This window comes from Centruroides vittatus, unplaced genomic scaffold (genome assembly GCF_030686945.1).
Source record: "Centruroides vittatus isolate TY-2023 unplaced genomic scaffold, ASM3068694v2 contig_426, whole genome shotgun sequence".
In the NCBI taxonomy this organism is placed as follows: Eukaryota; Metazoa; Arthropoda; class Arachnida; order Scorpiones; family Buthidae; genus Centruroides; species Centruroides vittatus.
In genome coordinates this window covers 1,289,487-1,312,207 of record NW_027122232.1, presented here as the reverse complement: position 1 = coordinate 1,312,207, position 22,721 = coordinate 1,289,487, and the positions used below count along the sequence as shown (strand labels likewise).

General features: G+C 36.2%; 5 protein-coding genes across 5 annotated transcripts in view; 2 read left to right on the top strand and 3 right to left on the bottom strand.

Moving 5' to 3' along the window:
• The window catches only part of LOC136976886 (protein-L-isoaspartate O-methyltransferase domain-containing protein 1-like), a 45,891-nt gene extending 26,055 nt beyond the window's left edge, over window positions 1–19,836 (bottom strand). Inside the window, exon 1 of the mRNA XM_067272258.1 lies at window positions 19,625–19,836. The gene's annotated coding sequence lies outside the window, so the exon portion shown is untranslated. The remainder of the gene's footprint in view (window positions 1–19,624) is intronic.
• LOC136976887 (protein Spindly-B-like) overlaps window positions 1–22,721 on the top strand; it is a 126,346-nt gene that overhangs the window by 48,972 nt on the left and 54,653 nt on the right. The gene's annotated exons all lie outside the window — the stretch shown is intronic.
• On the top strand, window positions 52–1,020 carry LOC136976911 (uncharacterized). The gene is made up of 2 exons (XM_067272282.1): window positions 52–295; window positions 419–1,020. The coding sequence occupies exons 1-2, from the start codon at window positions 52–54 to the stop codon at window positions 1,018–1,020; spliced, it is 846 nt and encodes a 281-aa protein (XP_067128383.1).
• LOC136976910 (uncharacterized) lies at window positions 1,075–1,581 on the bottom strand. The gene has a single exon (XM_067272281.1). The coding sequence runs from the start codon at window positions 1,579–1,581 to the stop codon at window positions 1,075–1,077; it is 507 nt and encodes a 168-aa protein (XP_067128382.1).
• LOC136976899 (uncharacterized) lies at window positions 4,215–5,003 on the bottom strand. Its single transcript, XM_067272270.1, has one exon. The coding sequence runs from the start codon at window positions 4,995–4,997 to the stop codon at window positions 4,215–4,217; it is 783 nt and encodes a 260-aa protein (XP_067128371.1). The 5' UTR covers window positions 4,998–5,003.

The window sequence follows — 22,721 nt, the reverse complement described above, 5'->3', positions numbered from 1 at the left end:
GATGAGCTTTTAACAGATCTAAAAAATATGAAAATAGAAAGCACCTTTAAAATGGCTAGTTTAGATATAATTGAAATCTCCATAGCATGGGATATAATTGAAGAAAAATTAAAAAAACTTAATGTAACACCACAGATCACCGATCTAATAGAGTTTTCGTACAGGAGTAATTATTTTGAAATAGAAGGTAACTATTACACCCAGAATGAAGGTATCAGTATGGGATCAGTTATGGGACCTAAACTTGCTGAATTAGTAATGACCAATATAGATGAAATAAATAATAAAATTCAAGGTATAAAATTTTACAGACGATATGTTGACGATATTCTGATTATGTACAATATTTCTGAAATTACAATCAGCCAGATAGAAGTTCTTATAAATAATTTAAATAAATGAATTCAGTTTAAAATAGAAGAAGAAGATAGTATTAATAACAGCATTAACTACTTGGACGTTAAGATTACAAGGAACGGAAATAGTGTCGAATTTGAACCTTTTAAAAAGCCTTGCACTATCAGTACAACTATTAAATATAACTCTAATATACCTTTACATATCAAATATAATGTTTTTGCAATGGAATATGAAAAAATTAAAAATAGAACCAGTAAATCAAGTAATATGTCTAAACATATAAAAGAACTAAAAAATAAATTTCTATTAAATGGATACCCAAACCATATAATTACAAAATGGGAAAAAGAAATAAATGATAAAACAAACAGCAACGACAAACAAAAAACAGAAAAACAAGGCTCAGAAATAAGATATATTAGTTTTCCACATGTAAAAGGATTATATGAAGAAATTAATAAAGAATTAAGGAAGGTAGACATAAAACTCGCACCTAAATATGAAAAACTTTGTGGTGATATTCGCCAAACAAAGAGTTCAAGGTTCGCCCTGGTTAAACAGCTGACACTCGAAGACAAAAAAGTCAAGAAAAAGGGAGTGGCACTTGTTCGAACCGTCTTTTTATATCCTTCCGGACCCCCTCTGGTGGCGATCGGGTGAGCTTCGGAAGTAGTCGCCACAGTACTCCCCCCCAAGTGCCGAAGGTACGAGGAGTTAGAGAAAGCGTGGGTTGAACCGAACACGACGTCCTGAGCGGGTAGTTGTCGTCGGTGCGGCGTCCTTGGTGGAGGTCGACGTGTCAGCTGGAACTGGCTGGACTGGAGTATGGGACGGTGTGATTGGAGCTGGGATGTCGGAATCGGCTCCGACTTCGGAGGATGGCGTGAAGGCTGGCTTCAGCCGATCAACATGTATGGATGACGTTCGTCCGTCAATTCGGACTTTGTATACCGTTCCCTGTCGAGATATCACCTTGTATGGTCCGTCGTAAACGGGTTGTAGAGGCTTGCGAATTGCGTCACGACGAATGAATACGTGACTGCAGGTGCATAGTTCTTTGTGAACGAAAACTGCACGTTTCGAGTGTGCAGTCGTTGCTACTGGACGCAGGTTTCTCATCGTTTCGCGTAGCTGCCCGACAAAGGAGGTTGGGTCGATCACTGAACATGATTCCGAAGCGAAGAACTCTCCCGGAAGTCGTAGGTGGGTTCCATATACCATCTCTGCTGACGTGGCGTTGATTCCATCCTTGACGGTAGAGCGCAAACCCAAGAGGATGGTTGGGAGCACTTCAGTCCACCTCTCGGTAGCGTGGCATTTTAGTGCTGTTTTGAGTGGACGGTGCAAACACTTGACCAGCCTGTTGGAGGCTGGGTGGTAGGGAGAGATGCGAATACGTTTTGAACCAATTAGGCTGGCTAGCGCTTGAAAGCGCTTCAAACTGCCTACCTTGGTCTGTGGTGATCTGCTTCGGGACGCCGAAGCGAGCAACCCATCTGGAGTAGAATGCTCTCGCTATTGTTTCCGCTGTGATGTCTGGTATGGGAATTGCTTCTGGCCAACGTGTAAAGCGATCTACACAGGTCAGACAGTAAGCAAATCCGTGAGATGGAGGTAGAGGTCCAATAATATCGATGTGAACGTGCGAGAAACGTTCGTCTAGCATGGATAGATTGGTGAGAGGAGCTGAGGTGTGACGGGTGACTTTGCACCATTGGCACTGCAGGCAGGAGCGAGTCCAGGCAGTGGCGTCGGCTTTCATGGATGGCCAAATAAATCTTTGTTGTAAGAGCTTAATCGTAGCTCTGATGCCTGGGTGCGACAGGTTGTGCAGCATGTCGAATATCTCTCTGCGCAGCGATGACGGTATATAGGGATGTATGGTCCCCGACAAGATGTCACAGTAGAGTTGGCAAGTAGAGTCGTCGACTGAAAGCGGTTTGAATGACAGCCCTGTGGAATTTGGCTTGTCCAGCAGTTCCTTAAGCTCACTGTCGGTTCGCTGCTGGTTGGCGAGTTCTTTCGGGTCTATCTGCGATGGCATGTCTATCGTAGATATACGGGATAGTGAATCAGCAACTATATTGTGAGAGCCTTCTATGTGCTGAATATCTGTTGTAAATTGTGATAGGTAGTCGAGGTGGCGAAGTTGTCTCGGAGAAGCTTTGTCGGAGCGTTGACGAAATGCGAAGGTCAGCTGTTTGTGATCTGTAAAAAGGATGAAGTTTCGACCTTCCAGCATGTGCCGGAAATGTTTCACAGCTGCATAGGCGCTCAATAACTCACGGTCATATGTGCTGTAATTTCGCTGTGCTGTCGTCAACTTCTTGGAGAAAAAAGCGAGAGGTTTCCATGCTCCTTGGTACTTCTGCTGCAGGATGGCACCTATAGCCGTGTCTGAGGCGTCGACCATAAGTGCAAGCGGCCTCGTAGACAATGGAAAGTTTAACGAAGAAGCGTTTGCAAGTGCTTCTTTGCATTGAGAGAATGCCAATCGCGCTTCCGGAGTCCAAACTATTTTTGTGTTGTCATTTTTCTTATTTCCGGCTAGAAAAGAGTTGAGTGGTGCTTGCACGTGCGCGGCTTTGGGCAGAAAACGTCTGTAGAAGTTTAGCACTGCCAAAAAACGGCGCAGCTCTCGGATGGTAGTAGGTTCGGGAAATTTTTGAATGGATGAAACTCTTTCCGGGAGGGGGCTCACACCCTCTGCTGAAATCGTATGGCCGAGGAAAGTCACGGTCTGCTGACCTAGGGAACACTTAGAAGGATTTAAGGTTACGCCGTATTCGAGGAAACGTTGGAAAACTTCTCAGAGATGTCGCATGTGCTCTTCTTGGTTCTTTGATGCCACTAACACGTCGTCAAAGTAAGGTACGCAGCAATCCAGACCAATGAGGACTTGGTTAATGAACCTCTGGAAGGTCTGGGCTGCATTATGTAGACCGAATGTCATCACCAGAAATTCGAACAACCCGAAAGGTGTTGTGACTGCCGTTTTCGGGATGTCTGCTGGATGGACAGGTACCTGATGGTAGGCTCTCGCAAGGTCAAGTGTAGAGAAGATTGTCGACCCCTCTAACACTTGCGTGCAGTCCTGGATGTGTGGGACTGGGTACCTGTCAGGCACCGTGACGGCATTTAGACGGCGATAGTCCCCACAGGGATGCCAGTCACCATTACGCTTGGCAACCAGATGTAGTGGGCTTGACCACGGACTCTTAGATGGGTGGCAGATGCCTTGCTGTAGCATGTAACTAAACTCTGCTTTGGCAGCTTTGAGCTTGTCCGAGAGAAGGCGTTGCGGTCTGCAAAATACTGGTGGGCCTGTTGTCTCTATATGATGGAAAATAGAAGCCTTGTTGCTTCTTGCTGCCACTAATGAGGGATTCGTAATCGAAGGAAATTCTGCCAGCAGTCGCTGGAACTCGGAATCTCCGTGAACGGTGGTGATGGTGAGATTTACAGTTGGTTTGGGGCGTTCCGTACCTCTAGACTTGAACTGCATGGACGCGTCTATGAGACGGTTTTGCCGTGCGTCCACCAAGAGGTCGAAGTGGGTTAGAAAGTCTATGCCTATAATCGGTTGCATGACATTGGCGATGATAAAAGGCCACGGAAAGCTCCTTTGAAGATTAAAGTCCAGCGTTAGCAGCTTGGTGCCATAAGTCGAGATTCTCGTGCCGTTGGCAGCAAAGAGAACTAGCTTCCCGGGGTTTCTTGCAGGGAGAGAGATTTTGGAATCACTGACACATCCGCACCTGTGTCAACCAAAAAACTCAAGTTTGTAGACGGGTCGGCCATGAAAATACGGTCAATCGAGCGATCGCAACTGTTGGCCCCAGACGGCCGCTCTGTTAGTTTCCCACAGCTTGAAAAGAGCAGGGAGGCATACATTTCCTGGCTCTCACACCAAAGTTAGTGTGGTAAAAACATTGATTATTGGTTGGCTCTTTGAACCGGCGGTAACGGCCTCGAGACTGACTGCGCTTCCTGGTGTCATACGACGGACGAGTATTGTTCCTTTCACGTGATCGCTCGCGGTGCACTATGGCCAATAACTCTGTTACTTGCTTGGTAAGCTGCTCAATTTGAAGCTCTAACGAGGAAGGGTGAGTTAATTGCTGACTCGAAGCAGAATTTACACTTTGAGTGATCGTCAGGTCAGAGATTTTGTCAGCTATCGTAGCTAATTTGGGTAGCTCCTCGCTTAGCGCGGCAAGAATACTTTGTGTGTTCGCTGGTAGTCTCGATAGCCATAAGGATTTTAGTAGTGGTTCCCCAACTGTCTCACCGGCGAGAGCACGCATACGTGTTAACAGCTGTGATGGGTGCTGGTCTCCTAATTCCAAGCCTTGCAGGAGCATGCGAATCTTTGATTCTTGGCTCTCAGAGTGTAGATCTATGAGGCGTTTCTTGAGGGCCTCGTACTTTTCGCTGGCCGGTGGCTGTAAAATTAAGTCGCTGACTGAGTTGAGCACATCAGATTCGATTGCGGAAATCACATGGTTGAATTTGGTTGAATCCGCGGAGATTCCGGAGATGGCAAACTGTGCCTCTAGCTGCACGAACCATAACGTCGGATTCGGCTTCCAAAACGGCGGAGGCTTTACAGCGACCCAAGTTACGTTAACGGCCATTCTGTCCGGTTGATCGTTTAGCGACATGGTGATTTCCAGAACAAGGGATAAGGGCACAGTAATCGATTAAAATGTAAAACGCACGAATTTTTCGATAGCCGGGCGTACAGGAGGACGGAATTCCGATAAGTGAGAAAAAATGATACGCTTACCTAGCATGGACACAGGAAATTACTTGAAAGTTGTTCTGTGGCCACGTGATCGACCAAAAATGTCATAAAATAAAATAAACAGTAAATCCGATTATGAGGAGAAAAAAAAAATTGCTGGAATTGGTGGCGTGAATATCCAGATGAAATTGGATTGAAATTGGATCACGTTCAGGTCACCAATGTGGTGATGTTCGCCAAACAAAGAGTTCAAGGTTCGCCCTGGTTAAACAGCTGACACTCGAAGACAAAAAAGTCGAGAAAAAGGGAGTGGCACTTGTTCGAACCGTCTTTTTATATCCTTCTGAACCCCCTCTGGTGGCGATCGGGTGAGCTTCGGAAGTAGTCGCCACAACTTAAATCCCGATTAAAAAATAAAAACAGTATACAGCAAGCTAGAACAGAAGTTAAAGAAACAAAGAATGTCGTTTATGAAATTTCATGTACTTGTAAGAATAATAGTATTTATATTGGAGAAATGAAACGTAAGTTAAATATCAGATTAAAGGAACACGTTGCTGACTTAAGATATAATCGGGTAAATTCTGTATTTCACGATCATTGCCTACTTAATAATTGTAATATAGATCAAGATGGTGCAAAAATTTTATATAAAGAAAAGTACGCTTATAATAGAAAATTTAAAGAGAGTGTGGCTATCATAAAGTCCAGTAATTCTATAAATAAAAATTTAAGCATAAATATAAACAAGAACTGGTTGAGAATACTATAGTCATATAAAAAATAAAAAATAAAAAACAGATTTAGCCTAACTTGGCTACTTTTGGCTATGAAGTTAATTATGTAAATTCAGATCGTCATGACCAACAGAATATGCAAATAGTCAACACACAACTGCATAATAATGAGCTAGTGCCAGATGAAAAGTGAGTTTTTTAGCTAAAGTAATAAGTGTTTGGATTTGGTGTTATGTCAAGATAGAACAACAATGAAGTTTGTCAACAAGAAGGGGAAAAAAGTTCGTCAAAAAGAAGATTAAAGATTTATTGCGTTCAATTCAAAAACTGTATGTAGAACATGTACATTTGTCGCTGTAACTTTGAGGTCCAAATTGTGCTGTACACGCGCACCCTTGAGTTCAAGGAATTAACGTTGACTGAAGAGGGGCGAAATGCCCGAAACGAGTGAAATAAAATCTCATCTCAACTAATAGAGGTGGAAAAGTGCCAAGTGTTTAATAAATAACACGGTCTTGTGTTTGATGCTCAACATATAAGAAAACACAGTTTCAAGAATATTTAAAATACGGATATTCTTTTTCTTGGCAATCTCCTTGTACAAGGATTTCAGAACCGGGTTATATGTGATCGGGATGTTGTCACTTGAAGTAACATAGGGAAGTAGGTTACGGTCTGCTTCCTGATGTTGCATATCGTTGCGCAGTTTCTTAATAAGCCTGAGGTAACTGTGTTGTTCGGCTATGGCTTCTATGAATTTCATTTCAGACCAGAGTGCACTTTGAAAAGAGGAGTGCGTATGTGCTCTCCTAATCAAGGCTTTAAACATGGCTACTTTGTATTGTGGAAGGTCGCATAATCCTGCTGGTATGTATAAACAATCATCGCTTGATTTGCGGTAAACTGCTGTTTGGATGGTGGTGCGATCAATCTTAATGCTGATGTCTAGGAAGTGAGCCTCTGTAGGGTGTGCCTGGTCTATTTCTATCGTTAAGCCGTATGGGTTGTTATTGATATCCTCCACTAGGTCCGACATGTTCAGTTCCTCTTTCCACAGGATTAGAATGTCATCAATATATCTCATATAATCAAGTCTGCTGTAAGCAGGCGTGCAAAGCGTGCACTGCACACGGGTGACACGTCCAGGGGGTGGCAAATTGGTATTACTGGCAAGCTCAGCGTAATTAGTTGTTGTTAAACAGGGGCAGCATAATCGGTATTTCGCACGGGTGCTCAAACAGCTAGCGGCACTGCTGTATATAATAGGATGTTAGGGAGATATTTTGGAGTGAATTTCGACTCCAGCCTCCTCACTACTAATTCATACAGGTTCCCTGCGATGGGGCTGCCCATTGGGACCCCTCTTTGCTATTCATATGTTATTCCATTGAACTGGAAGAAGGAGTTGTAGCAAAGCAAATGCACCATTTCCAGGATGTGTTGGTGCAATGTGTTATCATTTACAATGTTAAATAGGGTATCCCTGATTGTGCAAAATACAGGTGGGAATTTAATGGATGGGTATAGTGCTTTAAAGTCTAAGACGGTGATGTACTTAGGTGGTGTAGGTAACTGTTTAATCTTGGAAATAACATCCACTGGAGAGTTAAGTGAGTATGGGTATTCTTCCAGGAGAGGTGACAGCATCCTGTGCGTGGCTTTCTCAAGTTTAATAGTAGGTGCCCTGGCTTTATCAACCACAGGTCTTAGCTCATACCCCTGCTTGTTGAGTTTTGCGAACACGAACATTCTAGGAGTGTCTGGTGCCTCGGAAATGAAGTTTTTTTAGCTCCAGCCGTCTCACTAGTTTGGTACTGGCGAATCATTTAACCTTTGAATGTAAATGGCGGTGGCGTTGCTGCTAGTGATGCTGCATCACATATGGTTGATATACTCTTCTAGTAATCTGTCGTAGGTATCCCTCTTCGTGAGTACTAGTGACTTGCTCTTGTCTGCTCTTACTTTCTTCACAACTTTGAATCAAAGCGCATTCTGTTAGGGGATCGTTACCTGAAGAAGAACCATTAAGGTTCAAAAACGTTTGTAGTTACTTGGTTTAGAGTGATGATATGCGCACTGGTAAAAGGTTTTTAGATACGTGAAACTGTACTGTTCTCAGGTGTAGATATTCTAACATCTCTCTCTGTAGTGGTTGTATGCTTGCAGTTCTGCACATATGCTGATGCACATCATACTGCACAAGCAATATTTCTCACCGGTGGATGATACTAGCACTGTAGTGTTATGTGTATCAGTGAAAATGTGACTGCATCAGTATGCTAACCATTGAAAAGCAGTATGCTAACCATTGACTACATTTTTCTCATAATATGTGTTTCATGTTCCAGTAATAAAAACACAGATTAGCCAAAATGTTTCCAAATTCCACAGTTCCTCAGATCTCATCAACAAATTTTAACTGACTGGAAAGTGGATAGCCAATCATTTTGTCTAAGGAGTAATTGTTGGATATTTCTAATAAAGTCATGACAAGTCCATCAAAATTGTTACAAAAATTGGCACAGGAGACAGATGTAGGTTATAAATCTGCATAAAAAGCAGTTTGACAGAAACTCAAATTCTTCTCTTACAAGGTGTGTGCTGTTCAGGAAATGAAACTTGCAAATCACAATAACAGGAAATGTTACTGTCACTGATATTAGTAGTTCATATATGATAATGATATAAAGGTACTTGACCACACATTTTATACAGATGGAGCATGGTTACATTTATCTAGTTATGTAAACTCTCAAACACTCACTTGTAGTCCATAGGAAATCCACATTTCTTTCATAATACACCATTATATGAGCAGAAAATTAGTGTTTGGGTAGCACCTTCAAAAAGAAGAATTACAAGTCCCAAATTTTTTGAGGTCATATTTAAGTCTAAAGTGTTAGGGTTAAGATCTTTTATCATTAACTTCAGTTTTGATATGCTAACAATAATTTGTCCATTCACAGTGCAGGATAGGATGACAAATTATACATACCAGCAATGTCTTCAAAAAAACTTTATTGTAGTTATTCTTATAGACATAAATCACAAAGCAGTTGACTGCATGGAGAAAGAACAAAAAGAAACAACTAAGAACTAAAAAAAAATGAGGATATTAATTTTAAAATAATGGGACGAAATCTTGCGCTCTTCTCACGAGCACTATCATTGAGTTGTTGTTAAACACAGACGTCTAACATAAAGTCTACTTGCAAATCTGTTGCCCAGCTTGATGAGAATGACATACTAAATAGGTACTTCCAATAAGATGGTGCAACTATACACACTACATACCATATGTGGAATTCTTGAAAGACTTCTTTGAAGGTAGCATAATCTCAAAGGATTTCTGCTAACACAATACCAAATCTCACTCAGTACTTCTAGAGGACTGCTAAAGAATATGTATACAAAGGCTGTCCAAAAACAATACCATTACTGAAGGCTGCTGTAAATACCTAAACACAGTGCATCATGCAAGATACTCTCATTTATGTTTTTGAAAAGAAGTCAAGAAGAGTTGTTTGTGTCTGGAAAATCACAGAAGATACTTAATGTATTACACAACTATTTTACAAATTTACTGTAAAGTCAAATGTAATTGAAGTCAATTAAACTAATACTATTGTGAATTATTTCTTTAGGAAAGGAACATCAATTCACTACATGCCTTGTCAGACTATATTTCATCAATGCCATAAATGTGTTTCTTTCCCTCTTCAATATGGAACATTTTTTTTTAATCGACAAGACATCTCCATGATATGTTCACATAGAATGGTGGTAAATTTCTTAAAAATTTGTTAATTTTCTTCATTTGGATTATTAAATTAAAGGAATTATGCTTATGGCTCTGTCTTTTCAGAATCTTTGAGTTAAAACTTCCAACACAATTTAAAAGATAAAAATGCTGATAAACATGTAAATTATTAAAATTAAAACCTTCATAAGTTATGTCATGTCATGTCTCACTATGGATTGCAAATGGCACATCAAGTGCAGCATCTGAGGACTTGGCTGCCCAATATATAAGCTGAAAAACTGCAGGCACCTCCTCTTCTTTGACTCTGTTCTGTACATATAACTATATATAGCAAATAAATATGTAATGTGTTAAAGGCTTGTATCTATTTCCTTCCTCAGACACAATTCAGTAAGATTTGCAGGAATCTTACATTTGGTGACAAGGATGGGATTGGATTAAGAATGAGCCCGAGGAAGTAGAGTAAGCACAATATTCGCTGGTACCACATGGAGTGGAAAACAATGACTACCTTTGGCCATCTGGAAGAGTTTGACCCTATGCACTCAAGTGAGTGGATTCCCTATGCTGAAAGGCTCAACGCTTATCTAATTGTTAATAATATAGAAAACGAAGAGAGGAAGAAAGCTATTCTGCTGACAACAAGCAGACAAGAAATGTACAACCTCTTGACGTCTCTTTTGTCTCCCAACTTGCCAGCCACAAAACCCTTTGAAGAACTGAAGGATGTCTTGAGGTCACATTTTGTTCCACAACCCTCATGAATTGTTCACAGGAACCAATTTTATAGACATGATCAAATGGTAAGAGAATTTCTGTCTGTCTATATTGCAGAGTTGTGCAGATTTGCAGAATTTTGCAAATTTAGTCCTCACTTAGAGGAATTGTTATGCAATAAAATTGTTTGTGGACTGTTGAATGAAACACTCCTTTTAACTCAAAAAAGTCAACAATTTTAGAGGCACAGGAAGAGGCCTAATGCTGAAGCATCTGTTTGCTACACAAAAGTTAGTCCTAATGTGGGCATTGAAGCAGAAGTAGGGTCTAATCAATAACAAGAGAGAATCAGGTAATAGACATTCATGAACACATCAGGAATATAATAGGGTCAATTTTAAGAACAAAAAACAACCAAGCTACCCTGATTCAGTAAATGTCTGTAAAGGCTGTGGAAGAAAGCATAATTGCAAAGAATGCGTGTAACGAAAGAACAAATGCTTCCGTTGTGGAAAATCAGGAAAGTATGATAACATTCAGAAAGTATGATATTCAGAGAAACGTTCTTTTTCCATTTCATCTCAATCAAAAAAAGTAGCCAAATCAGTGGTTTACACAAATCAAGTAGCTAATCCTTTGTCAACTGAGACAATCACCACATTAATCAAAATTAACAGGAAGAGTAGTCGATTCCAAGTAGCTTTGGGATTTCTGTATACTATCGTGTCAGAAGACATGTTTAACAAATTTTTTGGTAGCAGTTCCCTAAAGTTATATCCTTTCCACACTGTTTTGTGTGGGCACTCAAAGAAACAAGTTCAAATTGTCAGCTAATGTCAGGTGAAGGTCACACACAACAACTGCACCCAAAAACTTCTACTGGTTGTGGTGAGGAGAAACAACATAACTTTGCTAGGAAGAAACTGGTTCAAAGAGTTAAGAATATGTATCTCAGGAATATATCGCATTTCCTGAGACTGAATCCAGGAGTTGATGGAAGAGTTTCCAAGTGTATTCAAAGAGGGGTTAAGAAGGGCATTGCAATTAAATTAGACCTGAATGTAACACCCACTGGATTAAAGGCAAGGCATGTACCATTGAGGATTCATCAAAAAGTTGATGATGAACTTGAAAAATGGATCAAGCAGAGAATTTTAGAGCCAATAACAGATCCTGAATGGGTTACATCCATTGTGCTGATTTTGAAGCCAGATAGATCAGTATTCATCTGTGGGGATTATAAAATTACACTTAATGCCTGTGGCCCACCACTCTATCCCAGCAATCAATCACTTGTTGGCAGATCTAGGACATGTGAAAGTTTTTGCCAAGCTTGATCTGGTTCAGGCATATCAGCAGCTCAGGGTAGATGATGATACAGCCAGGACTCAAATGGTTATTACACATAAAAGGGCATTTAAGATCAATAGGTTACAATTTAGTATCAATGCAGCCGCGGGGATTTTCCAGGCATTTATAAAACAACTCAATGCTGTCATTGCCGCCCTCATCAGAAGGGCTTTCTTACTATCATCTTTGCAAGTCCCGGTAAACACTGAATTAGACATGTTTGGCGGTATGCACTGCTTGTTTTCATGTGCTAAATTTACGCATGTGCCCAATATGGTAAAATGATCACTATTTTCAAGCACTACGCTATGCAGTAAGAGGGAATTTTCTGTGGTCCAAACATCGTTGCCATACCTTGGACCCCTTTCTATATGCATTTGATATTTTTAAGCAGCGTAACCTTGTCCTACCACTATCCCCACTTCCAAACCTACGCAAGTTCATTTGTAATGATAAGGGCAAGTTTTCTACTCTCAAGAAATAACACCAATCCTAGGTGTACGCAATCCCAGTAATGGATCATAAATGCAGCAGAGAATTATTGTACATAGGAGCCATGAAGCGTGCAGTGGAAGTGAGATGGAAAGAACATCAGAAAGACATTCAGCATGGCAGAGCTAACACCTCACTAGCAATATATGCGTCGGATCCAGAAATCATCCCAGACGTCAAGGCCACTAAACTACTAGTCACCACAAAATGCGCAGACCACATTAGATGGTTGGAACAAATAGAAATTTGTAAAGCTTTCCAGTCATTCCAACCAATCAATGCAACAAATGAAGTAACTTTATCGCTGGCATGGCATGCACTACTGCAGAAAAAGGGGACAGAATAAAGGAACAGAACGCAAAGAATGTGAGAATAACGTAAAGCGTATGAGTAAGAGGGGTTCGGACACAGTTGGGTATGAATGGTTTGGCACCCTAGAGTAAGTTTCTGGCATCGTTTTATATCAGCATGGAACTGCTCACGTGATCGTTTTTTAAAAGAATGGTGGAGAAATTTTTTAAAATTTCTAAAATTGGCATCGTATTACATCGGCATAGATCTGCTCACGTGATTGTTTTTTAAAGTTGTTGTGGAGCATTTTTAAGTGTTTCGGTTGAAGTTTTATTCATTTAGAGTTTCTTTGGAAGCTATTCGAACATTTTGAATTTTCGGTTGGCACTTGCATCGCGGAAATAGGTGTTCGATAATTCGAAAATCGTTTTAAGAAGAGAAGAAAGCTTGAGAAAGGGCACAGTGAAGTGTCCGAAAACATTTGCTGAGGGACTTTGAGCAGATTTTCACCGGTTAAAGGTTTCTACAGTAATTATCATCATATGATGATGATATGGCTAGCTTAAATGGCTATTTACCAATTTTTGCAAATGCAAAATTTCAATTGTATCTAATATCATGGCCATTTATTTTCTATTCACAGAACAGCCGAAACAGATAGCCTATTTACTCATTTGCACTTTGCAAATAATTCTTGATTAGCTTAAATTTAAAAAAATGGGCATTCTGCAGATGCCACGCTCCAATGACAGACACTATGAGAAAGAATACACATGCAATAAATAAGTTGGGAAAACTGGACAAATATACATAATTCTGAACAATCATAAGCTTGGCTAAGTCAAACTTTTGCATTTTCAAACTTCTGATTTAAATGTTGACTGAAATGTGACATACCAAATGTGACTGTGACTGTGAGACCTATCAAAGGACATATTTCTTATATGTCATCTGGGTTCAGATGAAGTAGAATCTGTTGTAATTTACAACAATCTGTAATTTTTAGTTTAGTATCTGCTAGTTCTTGCTTTCTTTTTCTTCTGATTAAGATACCTATGTTTGTGCTAATATTTTCATTTTGAATCTATCTCCTACCTTAACCCTATAGACCAAAAAGTGAAAATAAACAAGAATCATTTCTCCAAATTCTGGAAATAGCCCTAAACCTCAACCATTGTACAGAATTGCCAAATAGCAAGAAAAATTTAGTGCTTAAATATACTATTTATGACACAATAATGACTTCTTCTAATAACACTGTAGTAATTAGGCTGTGTCTCTGTGTAACACAGAGACACAGCCTAAAAACCTTTCACAGTGTTGTATATGATACTATACGATACTATTTATGTCACACAAGAGTCCAAAAGCAATTTTTCTGGAAAATAGGAAGAGTATTATTTTTCTGTTTATTTATATTCAGTTTAATATTTGTTATATATCCCAAATGTCAATAAAGAGCCTCATCTGACAATCCTATCACAGTGTGCATTTAGCATTAAGATAAATATAGAGATCAGAGGCCACAGGACACATTGCCTGGTTAAGCAAACCAGTGACATAACTTGTTTCATTTGAACACTGCATTGTGTGGGAACGCCGGAGGTAGGACGGAGTCGTACCACTTTTTTCTTTCTCGGCATTCAGGTCGGCAAGACCCAACCCACTGTCTAGGATGGCTAAATTTATCGTAATATCCCGACTTGTCGGGATCGGTTAGTTAATTGTCAGGTCGAGTGGAGGAAGTGTGGGGTCGTCGATAAGAAAAAGGCAATATTCATAGTAACAGCACAACACAGATAAGATTTATTAGAACATAGGATCTACTACATCGAAGCTACGCATCCCGTCCCTAATCGCGAGAGAGAGAGAGAGAGTTCACAATTGTTGGGGGATTCATACCTCTCGGTTATCGACTATAATCGCTGAATGTTCTTCGGCTCGGGCTGAAGGATCTTCAGACGTCTTCTCTGGCGGTGGACGGCAGGATTGGGCTCGTAGGCGGAGGCTCCGGCGTCTTCGAATTGGCCTTCGCTTCTCGGGACGGATCCTACGGGTCGGGTGTCTTGTGCGGACCTTCAGCGACCGACCCCGTTCTTAGATATCTCCCCCCTATTTATACTCCCGGTCTCGTCCGCTGCGATGACGGTAGATGATGAGTCGAGTTCCTTGACTCAGAGGTTAGATCCGGGGAGGAGGGAAGTGAGTTTGCCGGCGGAAGACTGCACATCTTTTGAATCTTGATCGCTATCTCCCGAGGGGTTTGAACAATAAAATTTAAAACGGACTGGTCAGTTTTACCCGGTCGTCACAATTGGCTTGCTTAACCAGCTGTAAATGAAACAAGTTATGTCATATGTTTCCTTAACCAGCTGTATTAAAACCACTTTACTAGGCAACAAGCCTATAATCTCTACAAAAGCCACTTATGCTATATCTATGGTCTTTTGTTCAGATCCATTATGGATTCAGTCAGACTGGTAATGGGGCAGCCAAGTGATGAGAGGACTTAAAATATCTGGGTTGGACCATCCCAAAAAGTTTTTGGGAATTTTTTGGCCCATCTGGATTTATATTTCTTTGTTTACTATCCATCATGTGAATGAAAATAAATGCCAATATGGCATTCATTAATTTAATGAATCTAATGTATGTGATAAGTTTATTCATCTGTTGCTAAACCTTTGGCTATCATTGTATATATATGTCCTTTGTGCTAATGAAAGAAAAATCACAAAGGCAAATGAATATTGTCTAATGTGTAAAGAATTTTTCACATTTCCTAAAGACTGCTTTAGTGACTTTTGGCAAAAGAAAAACTATTTGAAGAGTTCATAATTAAAATCAGCATATAACATCTCCCACAACATAACTTGCCCCCACTGTCAAATTGACTTTTAAATACAAACAATCCCCATTTGCATGAATTTATGGTACAGTAGACCCTCATAACACGGTAGATACGTTCCATGTTATATGAATCTGTGTTGTACGAGTCACTTAACTACATGAGCCAATCACAACCCGGCACACGGACTGTATTTAAGTGACTCATACAACACGGATTCATATAACACGAAACGTATCTACCGTGTTATAGGAGGTCTACTGTAATTAAATTATGGAATTTGACAGTATAATGAGCAATTAACCTATATGATTATATGATCCGATTCTTTTCCAACTGGAGATAAATATATCCTCAGGGTTATGCTAAGTAGCACAATGGGTACATGAGACATTGGCAAATTTTATTTAAGTTTAAAAATATAGACCATGTGCAGCAAATAGCATACAGCAGTTGGAAGTATTCAAATCAAATTAGTTTTATTTTTCCTACAATTTTCCTAGTTATTTTTTATCATTTTAAAAATATCTATGAATTCAGATTAATGAATGCAATGCATTCAAAAATTGAAACAGTTCCAGATCTTTTATTAGATTATTACAAATATAATTTTTCCTAGGGAGTATGGGGTTTTATCAGCTACTCCAAGAGCTATGTCAGCCAAAAATGTTGGAAACATTGATCTAACCTGATGTAAGTCTGCAAATGCACATCAAACAGAACTTCAAGTAGCATAATCCCAATGGCACAGCTGCATGGGTTGTAAAAGTTGCATTTTCAAGAGCCATTTTGAGTCAATCTTTTTTTCTTCAGAATTTTCTAAACTAATTAATTAAAATTCAAATTTAATTTCTGATTATTAATCTTAATAAAAGATAATGACTTAACTCTTGTTTTTATGCCAAATTCTGTAATTAAATGAATTAATAATAATTAGCTTGTCAAAAAATGATCCTGTTTTTAGGTATGTTTGGTTATTAAAACTGAACTACTATGTATTGTATATTCAGTTATTTCCTATTGTTACCATCAGTTAACATTATATAAAATAAATATCATATTTTTTTCCTCAGTTCTAAGATACATTTTTAGGAGCTAGAACATTTTGGCATGACTGTTTGGATACAGATGATTAGAGCAGTGGTTCTCAATCTTTTTGATGTCAGGGAACACTAAACTTTGACATTTTTTTTCATGGAAAACTTACAATACATCAGCTTTAAAGCAGGGGTGGCAAACCTTTTTTAAGTCAAGCACACTCAGTCTAGTAGATGACAACATTGGCATTTGCTGATTACATTCCCATACAAAAATTATTTTACATCGTATTGATTTTTCTTTTGCAATAATTTTTAATTGTATATTTGATTTTTCATGGAACACTTGAAATGGCTTCACGGAGCACCTGTGTTCTGCAGACCATGGATTGAGAACCATGGGATTAGAGTATGACAGTTATGATATAGCTATTTTGAATACTAGAGTACTCAAGACTACCAAGTATAACAGTTTTCCATCTAGTTGAACTACATTTTGCTAATTTTGATGAGAACTTTTAACCTTTGTGTGATTCAAGCCACTTCAACTTTGTGAAGCTTTGGAACGATTGCTTGTACAATCTTGAGTATTGATAATGCATCCAAAGACTAGACCATAAATTTCAAATTTTGTACGACATCATAACAGTCAAAAAAAATTATGGCAAGTCCATTATGGATAGCTATAATTACTGTACCAAAACATCCCATTTCTATTGTTTACCTATTTATATTTGCACAAAACAGAGAGTGTCTTAAACTGATGGCATCTTACATTCACAGTACAAATCAAAAATCAACAGTCCTTATGAATAGATCATACATTATACACAAATAATCTATATTTTCAGCTATGCTGTTCATAGCAGTTCAAGTGAACATTTATTTTAATTTCTTTTTAATGCTTAAAATCTTTTTAAGCCATTAAAAGAAAAAGTTGTTATATGTACACAAGACCATGAAAAAAGAACTATCAAAACATTACTTATTCATGGCATTTATATTGTTCTTTAAATTTTTTGTTACTTTAAAATAATTAATTTTATTAGGTTTTGTTAAATATTATTCATAAAAAAAATTCTAAAAATTTAATTTTAAACCCATGATCTATATTAGAATCAAAGAAATACAATAGGTTAACTCTGACAAGCAGAACATAGAAATAAGAAAACACATTGCCAAATTTATTATTAATTTGTATAATTTTTAATCACTTGAAATATATATATATATATATATACATTTACTAATAAGTACCTGAAAATATCCTTGTTCAGAAGGGGTTAATGGATATGTTTATCAAATGATCATAATATAGTATTGTATTGAGATTCGATTTTGAAATATAATTTATTCTAATATATAAATATTTCACACATGTTGATAATGTACCAAATGTTCCTGAAAACCTTTTCATTTTTATTCCATGCTTTTTTGAAAACATTGTTTTGTCACTCATTATGAGTTAGGAAGAATAAATTTAATGTTTGTTCTTTGCTTCATCATTACAAATGACAACAATTAGAAATATGCAAAACTTTTATCACCAGCATGTACAAATAACAATGTTAATAAGCCTGCAGAAAAAAAGAAAAATTAGACATATTAGAATGTTTCCTGTATGCTTTTGCGTACTTATGATGAACTTAGCCATACAAATTAATTGTCAAATTTTTTTAAATATTGCATCTTTCAAAACTTGTAATAATAAATATTGTAAGTCATAATAGTTTGCATAACAATCTAAAAACTGTATAAAGTAACATTAACATATAGTACATCAATTTAGATAGTTATGCAAATTGTAAGCTCATAATTATAACAATGGCTCATAGTACATCATTTACAGATAAATTTTTATTAAATTTATTAGAGAATGCTAATTAATTACATCTAATTTTTCTCCTTTCCATTTGCATTTTCTAAAATAAAATTATACTGACGAGTTTTGATACTAAGAAAAATGTTAAAAAAATTAAAAATGATGTTCTAACATAATTTAAAATAATTTCAAGACATGCTGAAAATCATTGTATCAACATAAGAGATGATTATTTTTAGAAAGATAAACCTAACAGTCTATCATTTAGTTTTTATTTCAGTGATGATTCTAAAAATTTTTCAGTTGAATTTCCTATATATTATCAATTTAATCTTGATTCAGTTTGATTAGATACAGCTAACTCTTTTCTTACTCAATATGTTTATTCATACTACATAAAAACAAAATACAATTATCACAAAACATTATCACAAGGATGTGTATATATATATTACATGATTATTTGTGCAATGGCTGTAATTTATTGAATAATAAATGTATATGTATAATTAACTTTTAATGAGGTTAAATGATTTTGCCATTTCCTGACAACATTCTATGAGATTCAAAATTCTGTAGCTTTTTGTCTATTGTAATGCAACATCAAATATTTGATTTGTTCTTTGAACTTTGGCTGATAAAAGTTAACTATTCTTGTTTATTTTTAATTATTATTTTCACATCTAAATATTTTTATAATCATAAACATATATATATATATATATATATATATAAAATCCTAATCATTCATTATTTCTGCAAATGTTATTGATTAATGCATTAAATAATAAACTTTTAAAGAAGTCAAAACAGATAATAATCTAACATAAACAAGAACATATTTTTAATGTAAACAAATGAATTCAATTAACAATGTACTTTTCAAGTATTCCTACATAGAAAAGATGATATTTAAAAATTAATTTTGACCACAAAAAAGAAGTAACAGCTGTAATTTTATCATAAAAAACCTATTTAGTAAAAAAAAAAAAATTCTGTAAGTTTTGAGCTAAAGTAAAACAATGTATATTTTATGTTAATTAACATAAAGTACGGATATGAATCATTACACATTCATAGTTTTTATTGTTATTGTTTTGAGTAAATAACAATAAAATACAATGAATAATTAAAAAACTGAAAAAATAAAGAAAAATTATTATTAATTTACTTAAAATTAAACGAAAATGCAATTCTATACAAATAGTAATAATATTTATTAATGGAATAGAGAAGAAATCGATTAATAAACAAACTGTTTAATTCGATCAGCAAAGGGAAAAAACAAACAACAAAAGCAAAAATTGTATAACGTCATTTAAAATATTTAACAATGGATTAAACCAATTTAAAATTCAACATCACGATGATAATTAATATAAACAAATATATAATAAACGTATTAACATTAACCAGGAAAATCGAATAACATTATAAATAGAACTAAAAACAAATTTTACCTATTTTAAAAGTTGACTTTTAAAAATTCTTATTTAATGACAAAATTTGATAATAATCTTATGCAAAACTTTCAAAAATCGTAAACGAGTGACATGTTAACATAAGAAAAATCGATGACGAACCAAAATTAGTTATTAAAAAAAAAACAACTTTCGAATTCAAGATGTCTTTCTCTTCTCTACAACACCAGCTGGAACAATGACGTCACACAATAATAATGCATTGCATTGTGGGATAAATATATGTATGTAAACATATGATATATAATATATCAATTATAAAAATTATAGAGATAATTATGAAGAATTTATTTATATCTTAATTAGTAAGTGCCCGTATACAGAATTAGTTAAATATAGCAGTACAATTCGGAATTCATTTTAAAACACGCAGATTTTCTAGAATTCGGTTTCGTGTTTCGTTTCAGCATTGTAATTTTATTCATTTAAACTATATTAAACAATATTTTATAAAATATTTGATCATTGTTCAGTTATATATTACATCTTCTACATTTGAACTGTGTATATAAACATATGTAACATTTAATTGTACGACTGAAGTATTTAATCTAAGCATGACATATGTTAGACTATGTCTAATTTAAAAATCATAGACATAATTCAGAATAATTTATTTTTGTCTTAATTTATTACTAAATATATAAAGAATTACATTTTGACTAATTTTGAAATTACTTGGAAAAGTTCTGTTTTTAAGCAAAGTAAAAAATAGCCATTTTTAATACGCGGATTTGCGTTTTAATCTTCATTCATTTGAATTATGCCGCAAAAAAATATTTTCTAACATATTTAATCATTTCCCGAATACCAATTAAATGTTTTATATGTGCACAATGTAATGTAAACGGATATGGCAATATAATTATTCAATAAAAACGTATTTACATATGAGTCTATATTTTCAATGTGCTTGATTCTGGTCTCTTGTTTAGATACACAATCATTGAAAAAATAAGAAATTTTAACCAAACTTTTGATTTTGCGATATGAAAATTTCTATTTTTTTTTATTAAAAACTGACTTTATAAATAAACGAGCATAGGCAAAATTGTTATTTAAAAAAAAAATGTTATTATGATTCCGGTCCAATAACATAAACGTGCCGTAGCCGTTTACCACAATATGACATCTATTTATCCATACTGGTATGGAACGGCTATGGAATACAGATGTCATTGGATCAGATAGAAAATTTTGTTTTTAGTTTTGAATTCTTTGTCCATAGACACTAAGAGGATCTTTATAACCAGAAACATCGCGGGTTTGACGGAGCCCACAATGGGGCAGTTGGGTAGTGAAAGACGGAGCTCGATATATTTGCATAGATTTTCCTTGAAAAATTCCTGAGATTCCTGATCCTCACTCGAATCTCAGTTCCTCAAAGTGACTGGCTGAGGCGTTTACCGCTTCGGACAACTAGGTGTCCACATAAATTATGTAAAACATAAAGAAGCTTGAAATAATGTGATCATGTGACTGCACAAAGAAGAATCGCAGATTTAAGAAACAGAAGTCAAATTTATTCTCAATATTTGATTGGAGTAACAATAATGCAAATTTTAATAACCAACAAAAAATATACTGTATAATTAAAACATACGATTTTTGTCTGATACAGAAATACTAACGTTGGCATAAGATGTTATTTTAAGTTAATGTTAATGAATAATAAATAATACAATAAGGACAGAATTTATAATCTGAAGTGAGTTCATGATCCTTCGGATTTACTTGTTTGAGATTTTCTTTCTACATTTACCAAGTTTCTAATAGTTTTTTCTATAGCTATGGACATGGCCGGATTAACGAATAGACAAATTAGACAAATGTCTAGGGCCCGTAATTCGGAGGGGCCCGGTTTCATTGCAAAATTTTTCTGTTTTAAAACGAGTTAAAAATTATTTAAGAAATTCGATAGGACAGGAAAGGGTCTTTAACAATGCTTACTAAAGAAAGAGAGACTCTCAAACGGCTAGATTGATCAATTTTCTGAAATGAAAATCCAAAAACGAAAAATTTAAATATTTGAAAGGCTGATTAATGGCTAAAATTATATACAGTAAGACCCCGCTTATCGCTGATTCAATATAACGCGGTCTGCTTGACGCCTAAAAAACGCTCAAAATTTATGCTGATTCAAATTAACGCGGTATTTCATTGATTCATATATAATACAATTATTCTTAAACACGAACCAATCAGCAAAAGGTGGCAATTTATCGTAGCGCTGTACTTCCCTTGAATCTATGTTTATTTTGTTCAATTTTGGAAAAAATATAACATCATGGATGCCATAGGAAATACCGACTTCTCTTGGCAAGAATTAACTGATAAATGCGTGAACGGAGTGTGGAAGAAGTTATGGCTGGAGGTATCGAAGAATTTTCATCGAGAAGAGTCTATCGCTATATCGTTAGGTTGACAAAATTGTCAACTTAATCGATACAGGAGATGTAGACGAGCAGGATATTGGGAAGTTACTGCAGGTTTCTGGTAAGAGCCTTACCAACGACGACTTCAAGAACTGGCAGAACAAGGAATTCGTGTAGAACTGGAAAATAGAAATTCTGAAGACGAAGAACCGAAGAACTTGCTACAGATTTCCTTATGAAAAGTTTGGTAACGATAACCGAAATCGTTGACCAAATTGTAGCGAAAGATCGAGATTTTGATAGGAGTGCCAAAGCAAAAAGAGGCATTTTTGATGCGATCTTCTGCTACCGACATTTGCTCAAGGAAAGAAAAAGAAAGCGACCAATGAAACTATAGGACTTCATCGCAAAAAACAAGTTTGTGTTATTTAACATATATTATTATGCGAAAATTTATATAAAAATAACTTAAAATTATAGTAAAATTTATTTACTATAATTATTATATGTCAAAATAGTCTCGTTTAACGCTGTATCGCTTAGCGCTTTGTCGTCTAGGAACGCATCCCCCGCGTTAAGCGGGGTCTTGCTGTACATTTCTCATTGTACCAGAAACTCTTTTGTTGTACAATTATTATTGTATTAGTGTTTGTATTCTCTATTATTAATAAAAATTTTAAGTGACATTATTTAAGATTTGT